The 16,066-nt window shown below is 43.5% G+C and overlaps 1 protein-coding gene across 1 annotated transcript; it reads right to left on the reverse strand.

Moving 5' to 3' along the window:
- Nucleotides 1-714: 714 nt before the first annotated feature.
- On the reverse strand, nt 715-14,533 carry CERS5 (ceramide synthase 5; the record flags this gene model as incomplete). The annotated part of the gene is made up of 9 exons (XM_014947493.1): nt 715-1,995; nt 5,338-5,494; nt 7,351-7,457; nt 7,743-7,871; nt 9,703-9,795; nt 10,479-10,529; nt 11,122-11,179; nt 12,168-12,298; nt 14,411-14,533. Coding segments are annotated over 9 exons (1,002 nt in total), but the record flags the coding sequence as incomplete, so codon positions are not given.
- Nucleotides 14,534-16,066: the final 1,533 nt, after the last annotated feature.

Here is a 16,066-nt window from a genome sequence, read left to right on the forward strand (position 1 = left end):
TGGTCCAGCTTGTGCCCGTTGCCCCTCGTCCTGTCACTGGAAACCACTGAAAAGCTTCTGTCTCCATCCTCCCTCAACCCCCCCTTTAGGTACTTGTAAACATAGATGAGGTCTCCCCTCAGCCTTCTCTTCTCCAGGCTGAACAGTCCCAGCTCTCTCAGCCTTTCCTCGTAAGGGAGATGCTCCAATCCCTCCATCATCTCTGTTGCCCTACGCTGGACTCTCTCCAGTTGTTCCCTCTCTCTCTTGAACTGGGGAGCCCAGTATATTCCAGTTGTGGCCTCCCCAGTGCAGAGCAGAGGGGGAGAATGACCTCCCTCCACCTCCTGGCCACACTCTTCCCTACACAGCCCAGGATTTCACTGGCCCTCTTGGCCACAAGGGCCCATTGCTGGCTCACGGAGAGTTCACTGTCCACCAGGAGCCCCAGATCCTTCTCCTCAGAGCTGCTTTCCAGCAGGTCCACCCCTGACCTCTGTTGGTGCCTGACATTCTTCCTCCTCAGGTGCAGGACCCTACACTTGCCCTTGTTGAACCTCATGAGGTTCCTCTCTGCCCAGCTCTCCAGGTCACACTGGATGGTGGCCCAGCCCTCTGGAGTGTCAGCCAGCCCTCCCCAGTTTGGTACCATCAGAGAACTTGCTGAGGATACACTCTGTCCCCTCACCCAGGTCATTGATTCTATTTCCTCAAGATGAAACACACCAACCCAAGTTTCTGAAGCATCTTTTAATCGGAGAGAAGAGTAAACAATGGTATAAAATGGTAACAACTCAAGAAGTTTTCCAAAATTTTGCTCATGATTGACACACAGGCCTTCTATTGCCCCCAAGTACCATTGAGTAAAAATAGAGAAGCAAAGCCTATGCTGTGGCTGCCTTTCCAGCCCTGCCATTCCTCCCCAGCTGCAAAATCACGGCAGCAACATCCACTTCTCCCTCGGAGCACAGATGAGCAGGACTGAAACATCTTATTTTGTGGCAAGTTAAACACAGCCCACCAATACTGGTCTGCCCTTGCGTCCCAGCTTAGCCAACTGTATCCAGTGGGTCTAGAAAAAGTCTTCAAAACCACAACTTGCTACAGAAAAAAAAAATAAATTTAAAAGGCCTGTATTGTGATAGTTGTCTCAGGGGCAATAAACCACCCCCCTCCCCGTTTCAGAAGGCTGTAGTTGAGACTTCAGAGGGGCTTGCAGCACCAAAAGAGGCAGCAAAGGCTGGCCTGGTCCCTCGTGACAGCAGAGATAGAAGTGATCATCTCCTTAGCACCCCGACGGCGAGGCAGAGCAACGCTTCTGGTGTAGCACAGTCCACTCCAAGCCGAAGTCCAGAGTGCTCACAGCAGGACTGAGAGAAAAGAGTCTCTGCTCCAGCCAGGGCAGTTGGGACGGGGAACTGCAGGGCCCTGCGTTCTCCGTGCTCTTTAGTGGCTTCTGGAGTGCGTGGAGGAGATCTGCTGAACCGGTGCTGGAGCAAACCATCACCAAAACGGCACCGAAGCCCTCCTGCGGCCGGCAGCCAGCCTGGCCCAAACTTGTTCCGCCTTGAGTTGAGTAAAAACCAGTTTGTCACAAAGACACCTCCGCAAATACCAACGGGACTAGGATTTAAGTACAAAATGGCTTAAAGTGAAATCTGCAGCTTTGTTGTTGCCCTAGTCATTGGCTTCATCCCTTCTGTCGTGCAAAGCCTCTGACTGGTTTGGATTGTGCCCATTGTGGATTTGCTGGAGGTTTCTGGGGAAGGGGTATCTTGATTAAAGATCACTTGGGAATGTGGAGCTCAACACATCTAGATATTTAAAGATAAGTTCGTGTTTGCTCAAGGCCAACCCACGGCCTTACTCCTCTTCTGTCCACTGGCCACTAGCCACGTGGCCGTTAATGCGGTTGGAGCCGTTACTCGAAGTGCTGAAAACTCCTTTTGTGCTGTTGGGAGTCATGTCCTCCTCTTCAGAGCTGCTCTCTACGTCACTGCGGTCATCTTTTGATACCTAAACATGTCAAATGAGATTTGGTAGCGGAAAGGGGAGAAGAGAAGTTGAAAAATTCACAGAAAACAGTAGTTAGAAGGTTGTGTCCATGTGATTTAACCAGCTTCTGTCTGCGTTTGATCCTGAGTCACTTCAAACTCACTCACAAGGAGGAGTCTGTCATCATATAAAGGATGCAAAACACAGACATTGAAAATGACAATTTGGGAATAGGGGCCCCGTTTTCCAAATACTCTACATGTGAGAAAGCACTACATCTCCTTTGATCTCACCAGATGAGGACACCACAGATCATTGATCGTTCCCTGTGTTCTAGATTGATTAAAGGCCACTTTTGCAAACAACAGATTTGTTTTGAATCAAAAAACTTTTCACACCATAATCAGCAGTGGGTATGATGACCAAAAAACACATAGATATCAGTTTTAGAGAGAACATTTTGTCCTACAGGGAGTGGCTTTGATATTTTAAAAATTAACCAGCTGTATTTATCTCATTACTGTCTGTACAAAGCGCCTCCCATTTTCACAGCTTGTGGTTCATACCTGAGAACTCATTTATGAGCAAAACCTGTTGGGACAGTGGGCTGTAGAACAAAGACAACTATCTGATCCAGCAAACACCCGTTCTGGAACAGAAGCAGCATCTCAGTCCAGAGATCTAGATCTACGTTCCAGAGTTACGGCTTTAGGTAAAAGACTGACTTGCAAATCCAGCTGAATTTGATTTGTACGTGGGATTTTGAGCCTTTTGGAGTGGATCCAGGTCAGTGCCCACTCTCGGGGTGCTGCAGGAGGGCAGTGCTCCAGCACCACAGAGCCAAGGGCTGTGGGAGGAGAAAGGGACAAGCTCCCCAGCCCAGCCCTCACTGCAAACAAGCACCTTGGCTGGTGGCCGGGAGCCAGAGCCGCGCTGCAGCACCGCCGTACCCCAGGGCAGGCTCTCCACACTAACAGCCCTCATTTACTTCACATGTGAGCACTTTGTGGCTAGAACCTTCCCAAGGATGTCAGGATTTCATTTGACTCTGCTTGCTTTGAGTCGGGCTTAGGGCTTTCCAGCAGCACCAGGCAGGAAGTTTTTGAACTCAAGGGAAGATCTGGCCAAAAGCCAGGCAAAGTTAATGATCTCCAGGGTTGGTTTTGACAGGCCTTTGGATGTACTGGCTTCTGTCTGTTGCCAGAACTTTTTGATATCTTTCCCCACTCCCCCACTATGTTGGGAGTTCAAAGGGTCACTGGAAGGAAGCAGAAATCCCTTGAAATTTTTTCCATTATTTGTGGGACAAGTAGCAGTTCTTTTGCTTTTCACAGAAAGCATTTCTCCTGCCCTCTTCCACTCAGAGTGTTAATGAATGAGCAGTAAAGACAGACAGCAGAGTCTCTGTGGCCATATAAAAGCAGAAAGGTGAAGGTCATGCAGGCAGCTGACAGCAGATAAGAACAAACCCCAGGACACTGCTTCGACCTTTGGAAAAAACTGCATTTTCACATACTGTGAGAATCAGCACTGTATCAACCAGGGAGAGAAACATTTCAAGAGAGGGCACCAGCCATCTAAAGCTCCAAGACCACAGCCTTGGACCAGTCACAGTGCATTTCAGGGAACAAACAGAAGCACAGATCACACTTACATGCAAAGGATGAAACTGTCCAGCTCCGATCTGGCACAGAGAAAAGGAGGGAGAAAAGAATGAAGAAGACAGAGCTTAGAATCCTTTCTCTGGCTAGGTCACCTGGGCAGGAGAGAACCAAGGAAAGGAAAAAGATGTGTAGACCTCAGGATACAGGAACAGCTGCACTCACAGAAAATAAGACATTGGCAGTAGCAACTGTGGGGAACAGATGAAAAGATCACATGCATACTCTGAAACATGCCTTCCCCCAACAATCACTGCCACAGACAAATACGATATAAATATTTTTCAAGGTTACATTCCATGTGTAGGGGCAGCTAAGAAGTCAAACACAAAATAAAGTAGAGCCACGAGAGAAACCCGGATCAGAATATCAGCTATCTGATTTAAAAAGCATTTGTGCTCTGAAATCAGTTGTCACTCTCTGGTAACTCAAATCAGAATACCAGCTATCTGATTTAAAAAGCATTTGTGCTCTGAAATCAGTTGTCACTCTCTGGTAGCTGCGAAGGAAGCGGCTGCTCTCGATGGGTTGGCTGGGTGTCAAATTGGTTCCTAGACAGGCCTGCCCCATCTCATGCTACTGCAGCTGAACTACACCTTTTTGCTCAGCAACAGCTCGCAGCCAAAAGTCAGCATTGTTCACTCTCAGGGCAACATTTGCTGCTAACCAGCTGCTGTAGTTCCACGCTCCCTCTCCCTAAGGCTCCCCACACAAATTAAAATTAGAATACTCAGGACTGAAGCTAGACTGCACCCCGTTAGCCCAGTGACAACCTGCAAGCTCCACTGTGTTTCTGATAACCCTTTCTCCTCTGTGTGCCACAGCCCAGGGCCCAGCCTCCACTGACAGCCAGAAGCCTGTGGTAGCACCAAGTGGAAGGTGCGTAACCCTCATCACACCTCAAAAACCAGCTGAAGGTTGAAAGCTGGAAAACATCCTAGATGATTGTTCAAAAAAGAGCCTCCTCCCACCTTAAACTCCAAACAAATACATACTAAGTCTGTCATCCTCACGATTATTACAACATCTGAACGTACTGGAAAATGGCGTTATTTCCCTGCACGGCCAGAACAGAGAGGAAGCATCTCTGTCTCTCTCCACACCCCGCAACTCGAGTCTGCAGAGCAACCAAGGTAAAAAACCTACTCTTCTACAAAATGCTCCTGATGATAGTCACAGAATGGTTTGGGTTGGAAGGGACCTTGAAGCCCATCCAGTGCCACCCCCTGCCCTGGGCAGGGACACCTCCCACCAGCTCAGGTTGCTCCAAGCCCCTTCCAACCTGGTCTTGAACCCCTCCAGGGATGGGGCAGCCACAGCTTCTCTGGGCAACCTGGGCCAGGCTCTCACCACCCTCCCACCAAACAAGTTCTTCCCCACATTTCAGCTCTATCTCCCCTCTTTCAGTTTGAAGCCATTACCTTTCATCCTATCACTACATTCCTTGTAAAATGCCCCGTCCCAGCTTTCTTGTAGGTCTTAGATACTGGAAGGCCACTGTAAGGTCTCCCTGGGGTCTTCTCTTCTCCAGGCTGAACAATCCCAGCTCTCTTGGCCTGTTCCCATAGCAGAGGGGCTCCATTTCTCCCATTTCCAGTCCCTCAAGAACTAGCACCAGCCCTCAGTGAAGGGCCCAGTTTCTCAGGATTGCTCCACAGGGCTTGCAGGAAAGAGGACCCAAACCAGTCACCAGGATTCTTACCTTTCCCCGCACGAGGGCCTTGTAGGCAGTGCGAACGATGAGGTAAGACCAGATGACATGCAAGATCTGCAAGGTTACCAAGAGCCCATTGAACAGCCACCATGAAGGATAAGGACCGATCAACTCCCAGCTTTCAAATAGGGTTGTATTCAAAATCCTAGAAAAGACCCAGAAACACATTACAGATGGGCTGTGCCGTAACACGACTCCAGCTCTAAATTAAGATGACTGGCCAGATGCACAACAGTTTGTATCTCATTTAAGCATCTGTTGCTTTGCTCCTGTCAGAGCAGCGATGCCGCCAGTCCCCTGTCAGAGTTAAGAGACAGACTAAAGCTAATTAGAAACATTTGAACTGAGCAACAAACAGGAGAAGACGTGAATGTTCTGCGATTCAGTTACACATACAGATCTGCTGCCAATTTCCTTCTCAAAAGCACAAGCATTTATAATAACTTTACAGGAAGTGATGTCAAGCGCACTGGTCATCAAAACAGCAGTTAACACATTCATACTTGGGCAGTCTTCACCCATATTTAAATATCAGGAAGGAATTCTGGTCCCAGTAGGCCTCCCTCCCTCCCTGTGCACTATTCTCTTCCCTCAGATTTTTATAGATTCCTCCTGCCAAGCTGGAGGACCTGAAGCTGCTTTATGGACAAAGCTTTGTGCTTGCTTTCATTACTGTTTTGCTGTTCTTGTCGCTGGGAGTTATTGCCAGTACTTAAGTAATTTAATAAACACTTTAGATTTTATGAAGCAGGAAGGTATGGAGAGACCTTTAAAGACGTCATTAATTTCACATAGCTTTTAACATTTCACAAGAAAAGAAAAACAAGCCTTTCAGAGAAGAACCCAAGTCCGCCAGAATGCAACTACAGAAAACATCCAGCTCGCAGCCAGTTTAGGGATGAGTTCAACGCAATTCCAGAGATCTGCTGATGCTTTATACTACCAATTAGGGAAGGGAATACACATGAAGTGGAAGAGCACAGGGTCTGCGATACCGCTAAGAGCTTGCCAGATTTCTCCACAAAGTTGAGGAATCACATTACAGTCAGTGGAAAATACATTAAAGATTTACAGGAGCGCTGAGCAATAGCATGATGCAAGAGCATCACCTCATGACAGACAGCAGCAATAAAAACAATTACATCTATCTCATCTGTCACTGGAAGGAGCCTGTGAAGACATAAGAATTAAAGCTCTTCCTTATGCAGGCTTCTTTGATGCATTTATTGAAAAACAAGCAAGAGCTTTAATTGCAACCCTGATAACAAAGTATTGTTTCTGCCTACTGTCAAGGCACCCAAAAGAATGGGAATGCAAGCTGTCCACTGCCTAGGAAATAAATATATGCAGTAAAAAACCAAAATAAACCAAGTAATAATCAGGTGCAACCAAATTTTCCCCACACTCTTTGAAGAGAAAGAAGTGGGTAACAGCTCATCAACAGAACCACCTCACCAAGCCTGACCTATGGAGGCAAGAGGGAATCTTATTACAGGATAATTAGCTATAAACCATTTAGCCAGGTTTTACCTCCCAAGAAACCCAAAACCTAGTTCAGACTGAACTGTCACGACACAAGGACAGGACACGAGCGTCATAAGAATGAGAAACTACAATGATGACTAAGCCAGATACTCAAAAATCAAGTTCATCTCAAGAGATCGTGCCTTATTTGCAACTATTTCCAAAACTTCTTAAGAGAAGCAAACAACCCTTCAAGCCTTTCAGAGCAAATAACTGCTGACTTGGCTCCCATTAACGAGCACTGTCATCACTTTGCACAGGGAAGAGAGGGACCAGCTGTGCATTAGGATTCCAGTCACTTTTCACACTCCCTCAGCTGGCTGTTGAGAGGTTTCTTGCCCCAAACAACACTCGGGTCCTCTGCAGCTTCAGGCTGCCCTGAGGAACAGGCTGCAATGCTTGCAAGGAGTCCAAATACAAAGGCTTTGCTTAAAGGATTGGAAGAACAAATAAGACTTTACAGCTCCAGGTGCTTACCAGAAAGGATAAATGCCCAACCGTGTAACAATGAATACGACACCAAAGAGCATGAAGAAAGCATCACATAGACGTTGGTACTTGGCATAATTGGCAAGCTTTGCAGCCTAAAAGAGACAAGAAAGATGAGAATATTATTTCCTTTGTGCACTCATGTAATTACCAGGCTGTAGAGCTTCAAAAACCCTCAAGCCATCACATTTGTAAGGAGTTTAGAATATTTAGGGATTATTCTCAGCACTAATGCAGTTATGAGGAAAAGCTGACAGGGCAGGATCAGTAGCACAAGTTTTGTGGCATATTTAATGCAGTTTATCAAGAATGGGAAAGTCAGCTTGCTCCCCTGAGACCACACCAGCATTAGGTACACAACGATCCGAAAGGAAACTCACCTCTAAAAGGAAATCTGATGCATCATGGAGACACAGCACCAGAGTTCCAACCCGCACCATATTATTCATATAAGAGAATGTAATGAGTCCAATTGTAGCCAAATGATGGACGAACATGATCAGGAAGTCCTGGAAACAGAAAAAAAAAAAAAAAAAAAAAAAAAAAAAAAAAAGTAGACAGATGGTGATTAAGTTTCTTTTTCTACCACAAAAAAGATAATAAATAACTTCTATAAAAAGAAAAGGACTTTTTCTTTATACCTAGGTACTGTGGCACCAGCAACACAGATCCCAAAATCTTCTTCGTATAAATTACCAGAGACTACAGCTGAACAAAAAGAAGTTTAAAAAATACTTATTGAATTAATTTACCTCCTTTTTTATTAGTATATAGTCTACAAAAGTAAATGATGTCTTGAAATATAGGAGACTGGATTTGGGCTAGAAAGGTTAATACTCAAGGGCAAGAAATAATTCTTTGAATTTGAAATCTGTTTGCAGTTCTTCAAGAGCTCATTTGGGAGAATAATGTCTAGTCTGTGACTAGTCACTCGATGTATTTAATGTTAATGGTTTGCTGTTGAGACTATTTAAATGGTCACCTTCCACATAATATTGGTTTTGCTCTCTGATTACAGCCTTTAAAAAAAAAAAAAAAAAAAAAAAAAAAAAAGAATGAAGACTCTTTGGCTGTCAAACAAATACAAAGGTTTGGAACAGAGCCACAAAACTGACAAACTGGGGTCACAGGATTACTTCAGTTCAGGCTCTGACTCTGCTTTACATAAGCACAGCTCATCATACACCATCAACCACCATCACTAAAGGTTCCAGAAGGGTCTCTCCCAGGATTTGTGCTCCTGGGATATCAGAATTCTAAACAAACAGGCACAGCACAGCCTCTTTGGCCCACACAGTAAAGATAAGTATCCTGCAGACCCCACTGAAAAGACTGACCGGATGACATACAGTCCTTGGTTTTGGCTTCTGATTTCAGTTTCACAGACATATTGTTAGTCCTTTCAGCTCTTGGCACAAATTTTAAGTCCACTGCTGTTACTGTTGTCAGTGTGCAAAAGGCTGCCAGGGCATAGCGGGCATCGAACACAATATGTTTACAGGCACATACGTTTGGGGCTGGTTTCCAGTCCCCTGGGTCCAACACTTCCATGTCCATGTACCTTCCCATGCTTGCAGTGGGGAATGCAATCCACTTTACCAAAGTCAGAGTACAAAATTAAACATTATAAACACTATTACAGATGCTGTTCATCACTCCCTTTCTGCAGCTCCAAGATATTCTGTGGTGCCTCATCTGCTAATATGTCAGAACAGAAAAAAATCCCAGGCAAACTCTTCTTTTTGAAAAGTCAGCGCAAGGATTGGGATAATTTCCTACTTCGCAGTTTGTGTAACAGAAGCAATAAACCATGATTTACTATGAACTGTTTTCCAACAGCAACAATAAGCCAAATCCTAGAACGTAGCACAATGGAATTAGATTCCAGCAATCGCAACCAGTCATCACTGTGCTACACACACAGATGAAAAATTACTTTCAAAAACCAGTTATTATTGCTTTAGTGTTTGCCATTTTCTCACCAGGCTCAGCAAGGTACTGCTTTGAACATCTCATTTTCATGTTTCCCTGCAAGCCTTCAAATTAAATCTATTTTTACACAACGATTTGATAACTTTTTATTGGGAGGTATTGAGTGATTCCGTTCTTTCCCCTGGAAGGTTAAAGGGACTCTCAAGGATACACCAGGATTAGGTTTGCTCCTCCCTTTTCTCCAGGACTGGGGAGTGATTACAGGAAGGGGGAGACTACAGAGAGATGTGAATGAGGAAGAAAATACAGTTATTGCTACACTTCAGCTTTACTGGCCAGGCACACTCACATTTTCTATTAGTCCTATCCATTTAGCAAAGTGGTTAATGCATTTCTGGTTAATCTCACCTTCCGTTTAATGTCTGTAAACTGAGAAAACATGAGAGACCAATAGAAGGCCAGCTCCAAGATATAGTAATAATAAAGCCTTGATGTTAGAGGCTGGAAAACAAACAAAGATAGCACAGTTAGAAGACAAAGTACTTTAAAATTTTCATTACAATCCACATTTTCCTTCCCTCCCATCCCACTCTGTTCCTCCAGAATGCTGAGGCTTAAGTTAAAAGATCTAGATTTAAGGTTTAGTAAAAACCAGCTTAAGCAACAGACGTCTTATTCTAGGCTTTGTCACACAAACCTACGTGTGTGTTTCAGCAATATTCCCTTGTCAACATTTACACCTCATAGCACAGCCTCTTGGATTAGGAAAACCAGGCACTGACACAGACCGGTTGGTCTCTATATAATCATACTTGTTGCATCATGAAAACAACTGTAAATAAGTCACCAGTATAATTTTATGCATCATTTAATTTTTAATAATAATAATTTTTAATGTATAATTTTATTTGAATTTTAAAAATTAATATGAAGTGAGCCAGTTTTATCTGAGGAAAGACTGCTGTTGACAAGCCTAACCGGAATGCGAAGAACATAAAGAGCAAATGTCATCTTTGTGCCTCCCTTCACTCACCACAAACCTCTCCAGGCTGCAGCCTGTGCAGCTCCTGCCCCACAGAACCACAAGGAGCACTCAAGTCTACTGAGTTTAAATCTGCTGTCATTAACAATAAAAACTGCAATTGTGCAAAAAAGTTGGAATCTATTAGGTGTTCATCTCCTACCTGAAAAGGGTAGTTGTACCAGCACTGTCGTGTGTCCCAAAACCAGGGTGCCTAAAGGCAAAAAGATGGGTTATTATTCCACTGGGTTTTTTCCTCCCTATCACCTAAGGCAGTTAATCTCTACAGGACTGTTTCACTGAAATTTTATCTTGATTCTATCATTCAGGCTACATTTATTGTAAAACATCCTAGTGATTTAAACTATTCTTTCTGCAGTCAATGCAAGTATTATTGCAATGGAAAGTCAAAGAATTATCAGACAGCTCTAATAATAATAAAGACCCAAAGGAATTAAGCTGTATCCTTTCAAGAGGAGGATGAAAAAAAAAAATAAGCAGCTCTCCATAGCAAGAAAACCCCCATTTCTGTCCCATTCTGGGGTAAATAAGTTTCTAATAGTTCCATAATGACAGACCTGTGTAGAAGCTTTCCTAGAGCATAAAGAAGATCCTTAGGTGGAAACCCCAGAATCTCACATAAGGGAACAGAAAGATGATTATTATCACTGCCCCTCCTTGCTTTAAGGAAGGGGCAAGTGCTGAAGCAGCAACACAGGTGGTCAAACCCCTCTATTTCAGCAGGACAGCCATAGCCCTGCTGACACCCCACAGAACAACGGGGGAGGGAAGACAGACCTACTCACCGTCCAGAGAAACCTGATTCCATAAAAAAATATACTTAAATAAAATGTAAATCTCCACCTGGAAAAAAGAAGCAAAAATTAAACTTATGACATAGAAAGAGCTTCTCTTTAACATTCGTAACAAAATTGGGAACAACTGTGAAAAAACCCAATTCTGACACCTGTAAAGCTTTCACCCACCAAATGGTAATCCTTCATTTGTAAACATTTCATGTAAGGATAAACCTATTTAAGAGTTTTCACAACACACATGAGTTTGAAATAAAAGTTCAGAGTGAACATGCATCATTCATATGCTTTAATATACAATAAGAAGATAACAATGAGATAAGTTATTGTTATCCAGAAGGTATCCTAATATATATATATTTGTCCCTCTTACCTTGTGGCTTTAAGTAGACAAAACCATACTGGGGGGAAGAATTAATATGAAGAAAGTTACTGGAAAGGAAAGAAACCAGCACAGAAGAAATAACAAGTCAGGAAAAAAAATATTCAGATGCTACTACACTAACAGAGGTAACTGCAAGCATTCAGAAAGAAACAAAGAACAAAAGAATGAACTGAAATGAAAAGAACAGGAATCCAAGGAGCATCTGTGTGAGAGTACGTTCACCATCACGTAAGCCATAAGGTCACTCTGTGCATGAACCAACCCGGGTGTAGAGCAGGGCTGTGCAGCACCAGCCTTGGCTTTGGAAGGGTTCCTCAGGAGGTGCACACGCACGTGAGCACACACATGCACACTGAGGTGCTACCTTTGCCTTGAGGACCTGAGCCACTACCTAAAGCTGCTCATGGCTGTCAGGAATAACTCCTGCACACGTGTTCTGGTCTCTCATGCACATATACAAATGATTTTAGAAGAATCAGTTCTAAAAAGCCCTCCTAACTTCTTTCATTTGCTTATATAAGAATTTACCTTCCACCAGCCAACCCCAAGAACCTCATTTAAATTAGCTGCTGACCACAGTATCAGGTAAAGTAGAGAACACACAGCTGGAGCTTTAAGATGAAGCCACATCTTGGCCTCTGCACAAACATACATGCTCTCACAAAATTTAGTGAGGGTGGTGGGTTTGTCCTGGTTCCTCCGATGACGAAACCAGCGCTGGATCTTTCGAACATCCCAGTCTAGCTGCTTTGACAAGCCTTCTAACCTTTTTCCATCTGGAGACTGAAGGAAAATGAAACAAGTGTCATTTCTCCTACTTCTCAACCTACTTTCAGCCTCAGATCCCCCCTGTACTATGACAGAAATAATGCACAGATAAGAAAACACACACACTAGGAAGGCTCTACTACAGACTAGAAGCAGGAACCCATTGCCACAAACGTTCATTCAAGTTTAACCTTCATAAGCCCCTAATTACTTAATTATTCAGAATGTTGTTGGTTTAACATTTCATCACCTGTTTCATCATTTGACAGCACATTATGACAAAGAATGCAATTGTTCTCTTTCTTAATTTGAGGGGAGGAGCTTTGGAAGTGTCCTGTCCTACCTGTTAAAACTTGCACATTAATTCAAACAGTCCAGTCCAGAACTCAGGAAGATCAAACCTCAATGCATGGAAGGGTTGTACTCACCACAAGTTCAGGGAAACTTTAAAGTAAGAGTGGTTTAACACACTAGATATTTGTATATTCCAAAAAGGCATCATAGAGATGGCATTATTTCCGTTACCAAAGTTTACAAATAAAATTAAATTTGAAAACTGAAATAATTGTATGATAAATAATATATCACTCTTCTCTGACTGGGAACTCTACTGGCAGTTTGTTTGAATAATGACATAAATGGATTTACAAGAGACAAAGCGAACAAAACCTGATAACTACCTCTAAAATGGCCCAGCGGTGAGAAAAGCCACATTAGTTTCAGACCAGTGTCCTTTTAACAAGCTCTGCCAGGGAGCTCTTACAACTGGAAGATGATAAACACATTTTACTACTTGAGTTGCACACAAACCCAAAAACCTATGCAGAAAGCTGATTTAATAGAGTCCCCAGACTGTTCAACTGAAAAGCAAAACTTGATTTTCAGTACCGAGACCGTGCCTTTCTTGTAATTCCATCACCATCAGACCTCTCTGCCCTTTACCAGGTTTTAGTGGTTCGGGCTACCTGACACGTCTGCATTGGAAGTGAACCTGCCTCAGAGAATTTCCAGAGCTCCCCTTTCAGAGCAGCAAAGGAATCTCTCCGTGGCATCAGTGCCAGTCTCCATTCCCATTCCCCAAACCCAGCAGCAGACACAAGCCTGCCCGTACAGTTAAAGGCAGCTCTGTTTTCATAAACTAGATAAATTTTGCACAGCGTGTGTCCTCATGGGTCTCCTAAACATTCATTTCAAGGACATCCCCTACATAAAAGTCCTCCCCACAAACAGCATCACATCAGAGGGGCTTTTCAGTTCGCACGTCACTCCAAATGGCTCAAAACTTCAATGTTCCCATGAGGCAAGTTTTAGTAAAGTTTTTATAAATTTCCCTTCCATTCCCTTTATCTGCTCCACTCAGAATGAAGTTCAGCACTGCCAAAGCAGAACATAAAACCTTCCATTTCATTATCTTTAATGAAAAATCTATTGATCTGCCTGCGTGGATTGCACTGACAACATTCAATAGAGGACAGAGAGTGTGAATTCTACAATTCTGAAGGGAAGGGGCACTCACAGCTTAAGTGAGAGAAAGGCCATGAAACAATGAAAAAAAACACCTACTGTTAACATTAAATGTCCTACCCTCTATCAGGGCACACTTCCACTGACTAGACGCTTCCCTTAAATAACTGTCTTCCACTCTGAGTGCTGTTGTTCAATTCCACAGTAAATGGAAAAAATAAGAGGAAGGCATTCACACAACTGGCCAATAAAACCCGCAAAGGAGCAGATCTCAAGGAAAACAGTAACACTTTTCCAAGAGAAAGTGAAAGCCTAATGAGAAATTTCTCTTTAAACCACGAATTACCACCTGCTACAGGAATCACAATTTGGACAAGGGTGGGGAATTAAAAGAAGCCTCATACCTTTCTAAAGAGAACGTTTTTTCTTCAAAGACAGACTCTTCTGTGCACAAAAGCACAGGTGAGCCATAAAGAGAATTTACTTTGGTACAAGGGCACGGCAGAGGCAGAGTAAAATAAGAAAAAGCACACTCATTGTGCACACACAGTGTGAAAGGCATTTCTCTCAGACTAGAAAATGGAAGCAAAAAGCACATACACACACACCCCCCGGCCCTTACTCCCAGCCCTCCATTTCTAGGAAATTTGCAGCACGACTCACCTTCGTGATGGATGTAAACACTTTCTCTAAGATTGCATTGGGCTGGGCTCTGTGAGGTCCACTGTCCTGAATGCCAAGGTTTATGGCACATGGCTTGGCAATAAACCTGAAAGAGTTCCAAAGAAAGAGGGAGGATTAAAGCAAGATACCGATTTCCCTCCTCTGCCCACATCACAGGGACCCTGATTTGGCACCAGCCACAAAACCTGTCCAAAATGCCTCTGAAGATCTCCACTCCCTTTGCCTAACGAACTGCCCAGGTGAAGCAGTACCTTGTGTTAGTCCGAACGGTAACTGCAGACCACACAAACACATCTAAAATGAAAAATTAAATCTTAATGTCCTTGGCTTGTAAGGATCAGACTGTGTGAACAGAATAATAGCTCGCTGATGGAGCCCTCTTGCAAACAGAAACACCAGAGCCCCTGTAGCCCTATAAACAAAAACCTTATTTCCAGAATGCAGCTTGGTGCCACATAATTCAGAAAAAAAGGGAAGTTCAAGTGACAGCTCCTAAAAGACACACAATTTTTTGAGGTGTGGGGTTTTGGGGTGTTTTTTGTTTTGTTTTGTTTTTTGTCTTTATTATTCCCAAAGTGGGCTGTTTCCTTCATGAGAGCGAGGAAGACAACAAGAAGTCACTCCATCTGAAAGACCCAAGATCTCAGTATCTTGCTCAGTCCTGTATTCCAATAGCTCACACCGCATATTCCAACAGCTGATCTAACACAGCGACTTTTATAGCACAAACCCTCTGAAAACAAGCCTGGTTTTGTAACTAAAATTAATATATACATGTCTAAAACGATCAGGGTTTGCCATACCTTTGTGTCAAAAGGGGCAGAGGATTCTAAGGGAAACGCTTGTGTCGCATGGATACGTGAACTGCTTTCTCTCCTGTGGGTGGGCAAGGGAGCTGGGTTTCAAGGAACATTTTTTCTTATTTTTTAATCAATTATTTTGAGAGAGAGCAGAAAACCTGTTTCTCAAAACCGATTCTGCAAAGGACCCAACGTTTGCGTCATTAAGTCTATTTTGCTTCAAAACAGATTGTTTCAGAGAAAACTGAAGACAACAAATTACACACATGTATTTCATTTACTAGACTCAGACCGCCATCAAGCAGAAAATGCTGCTTTTTCCAACCACTACTTTTGTTACCATTTCTCCCTGTGTTTAAAAGAAGAGATCAAAATTCAGGGAAATCACGACTGTTAAGTGTTCCAACAACAATCATTCTTGGGAGCCCGTTGTTAGTCCTTCAGTAACAACAGCTACGACTGCCTTAAGAACAGACACAGGTTGTGGGGTTTTCCCCTTGAGAAATGACAGATCAGCTCGTGACTAATCCTAAAGGAACTCCCCACTCTCAGAAAATACTGAGCAACTAATAGACGCTGTGGCCCCAGGTTTCACTGTCCTGCCCCGTTTCTTCATGTCCTGTTCAACAAAAAAAAAAAAAAAGGAAAGGGTGATTTCCTTTTAGCTTGGCTCGAAAGCCTCACTGCTTCCTCTATGATCTAGACCACCAGCCAGAAACTGTGTTCTGATGTTATGAAACATTTGGCCAGACCCCCATAAAAGTGTACATCTTCATACTCTTCTTTCCTACAGGATATACCACAACAACAAAGGAGTACACATGTGCAATTACAG

Source organism: Calidris pugnax, unplaced genomic scaffold (assembly GCF_001431845.1).
Source record: "Calidris pugnax isolate Ruff unplaced genomic scaffold, ASM143184v1 scaffold155, whole genome shotgun sequence".
NCBI classification, from domain to species: domain Eukaryota; kingdom Metazoa; phylum Chordata; class Aves; order Charadriiformes; family Scolopacidae; genus Calidris; species Calidris pugnax.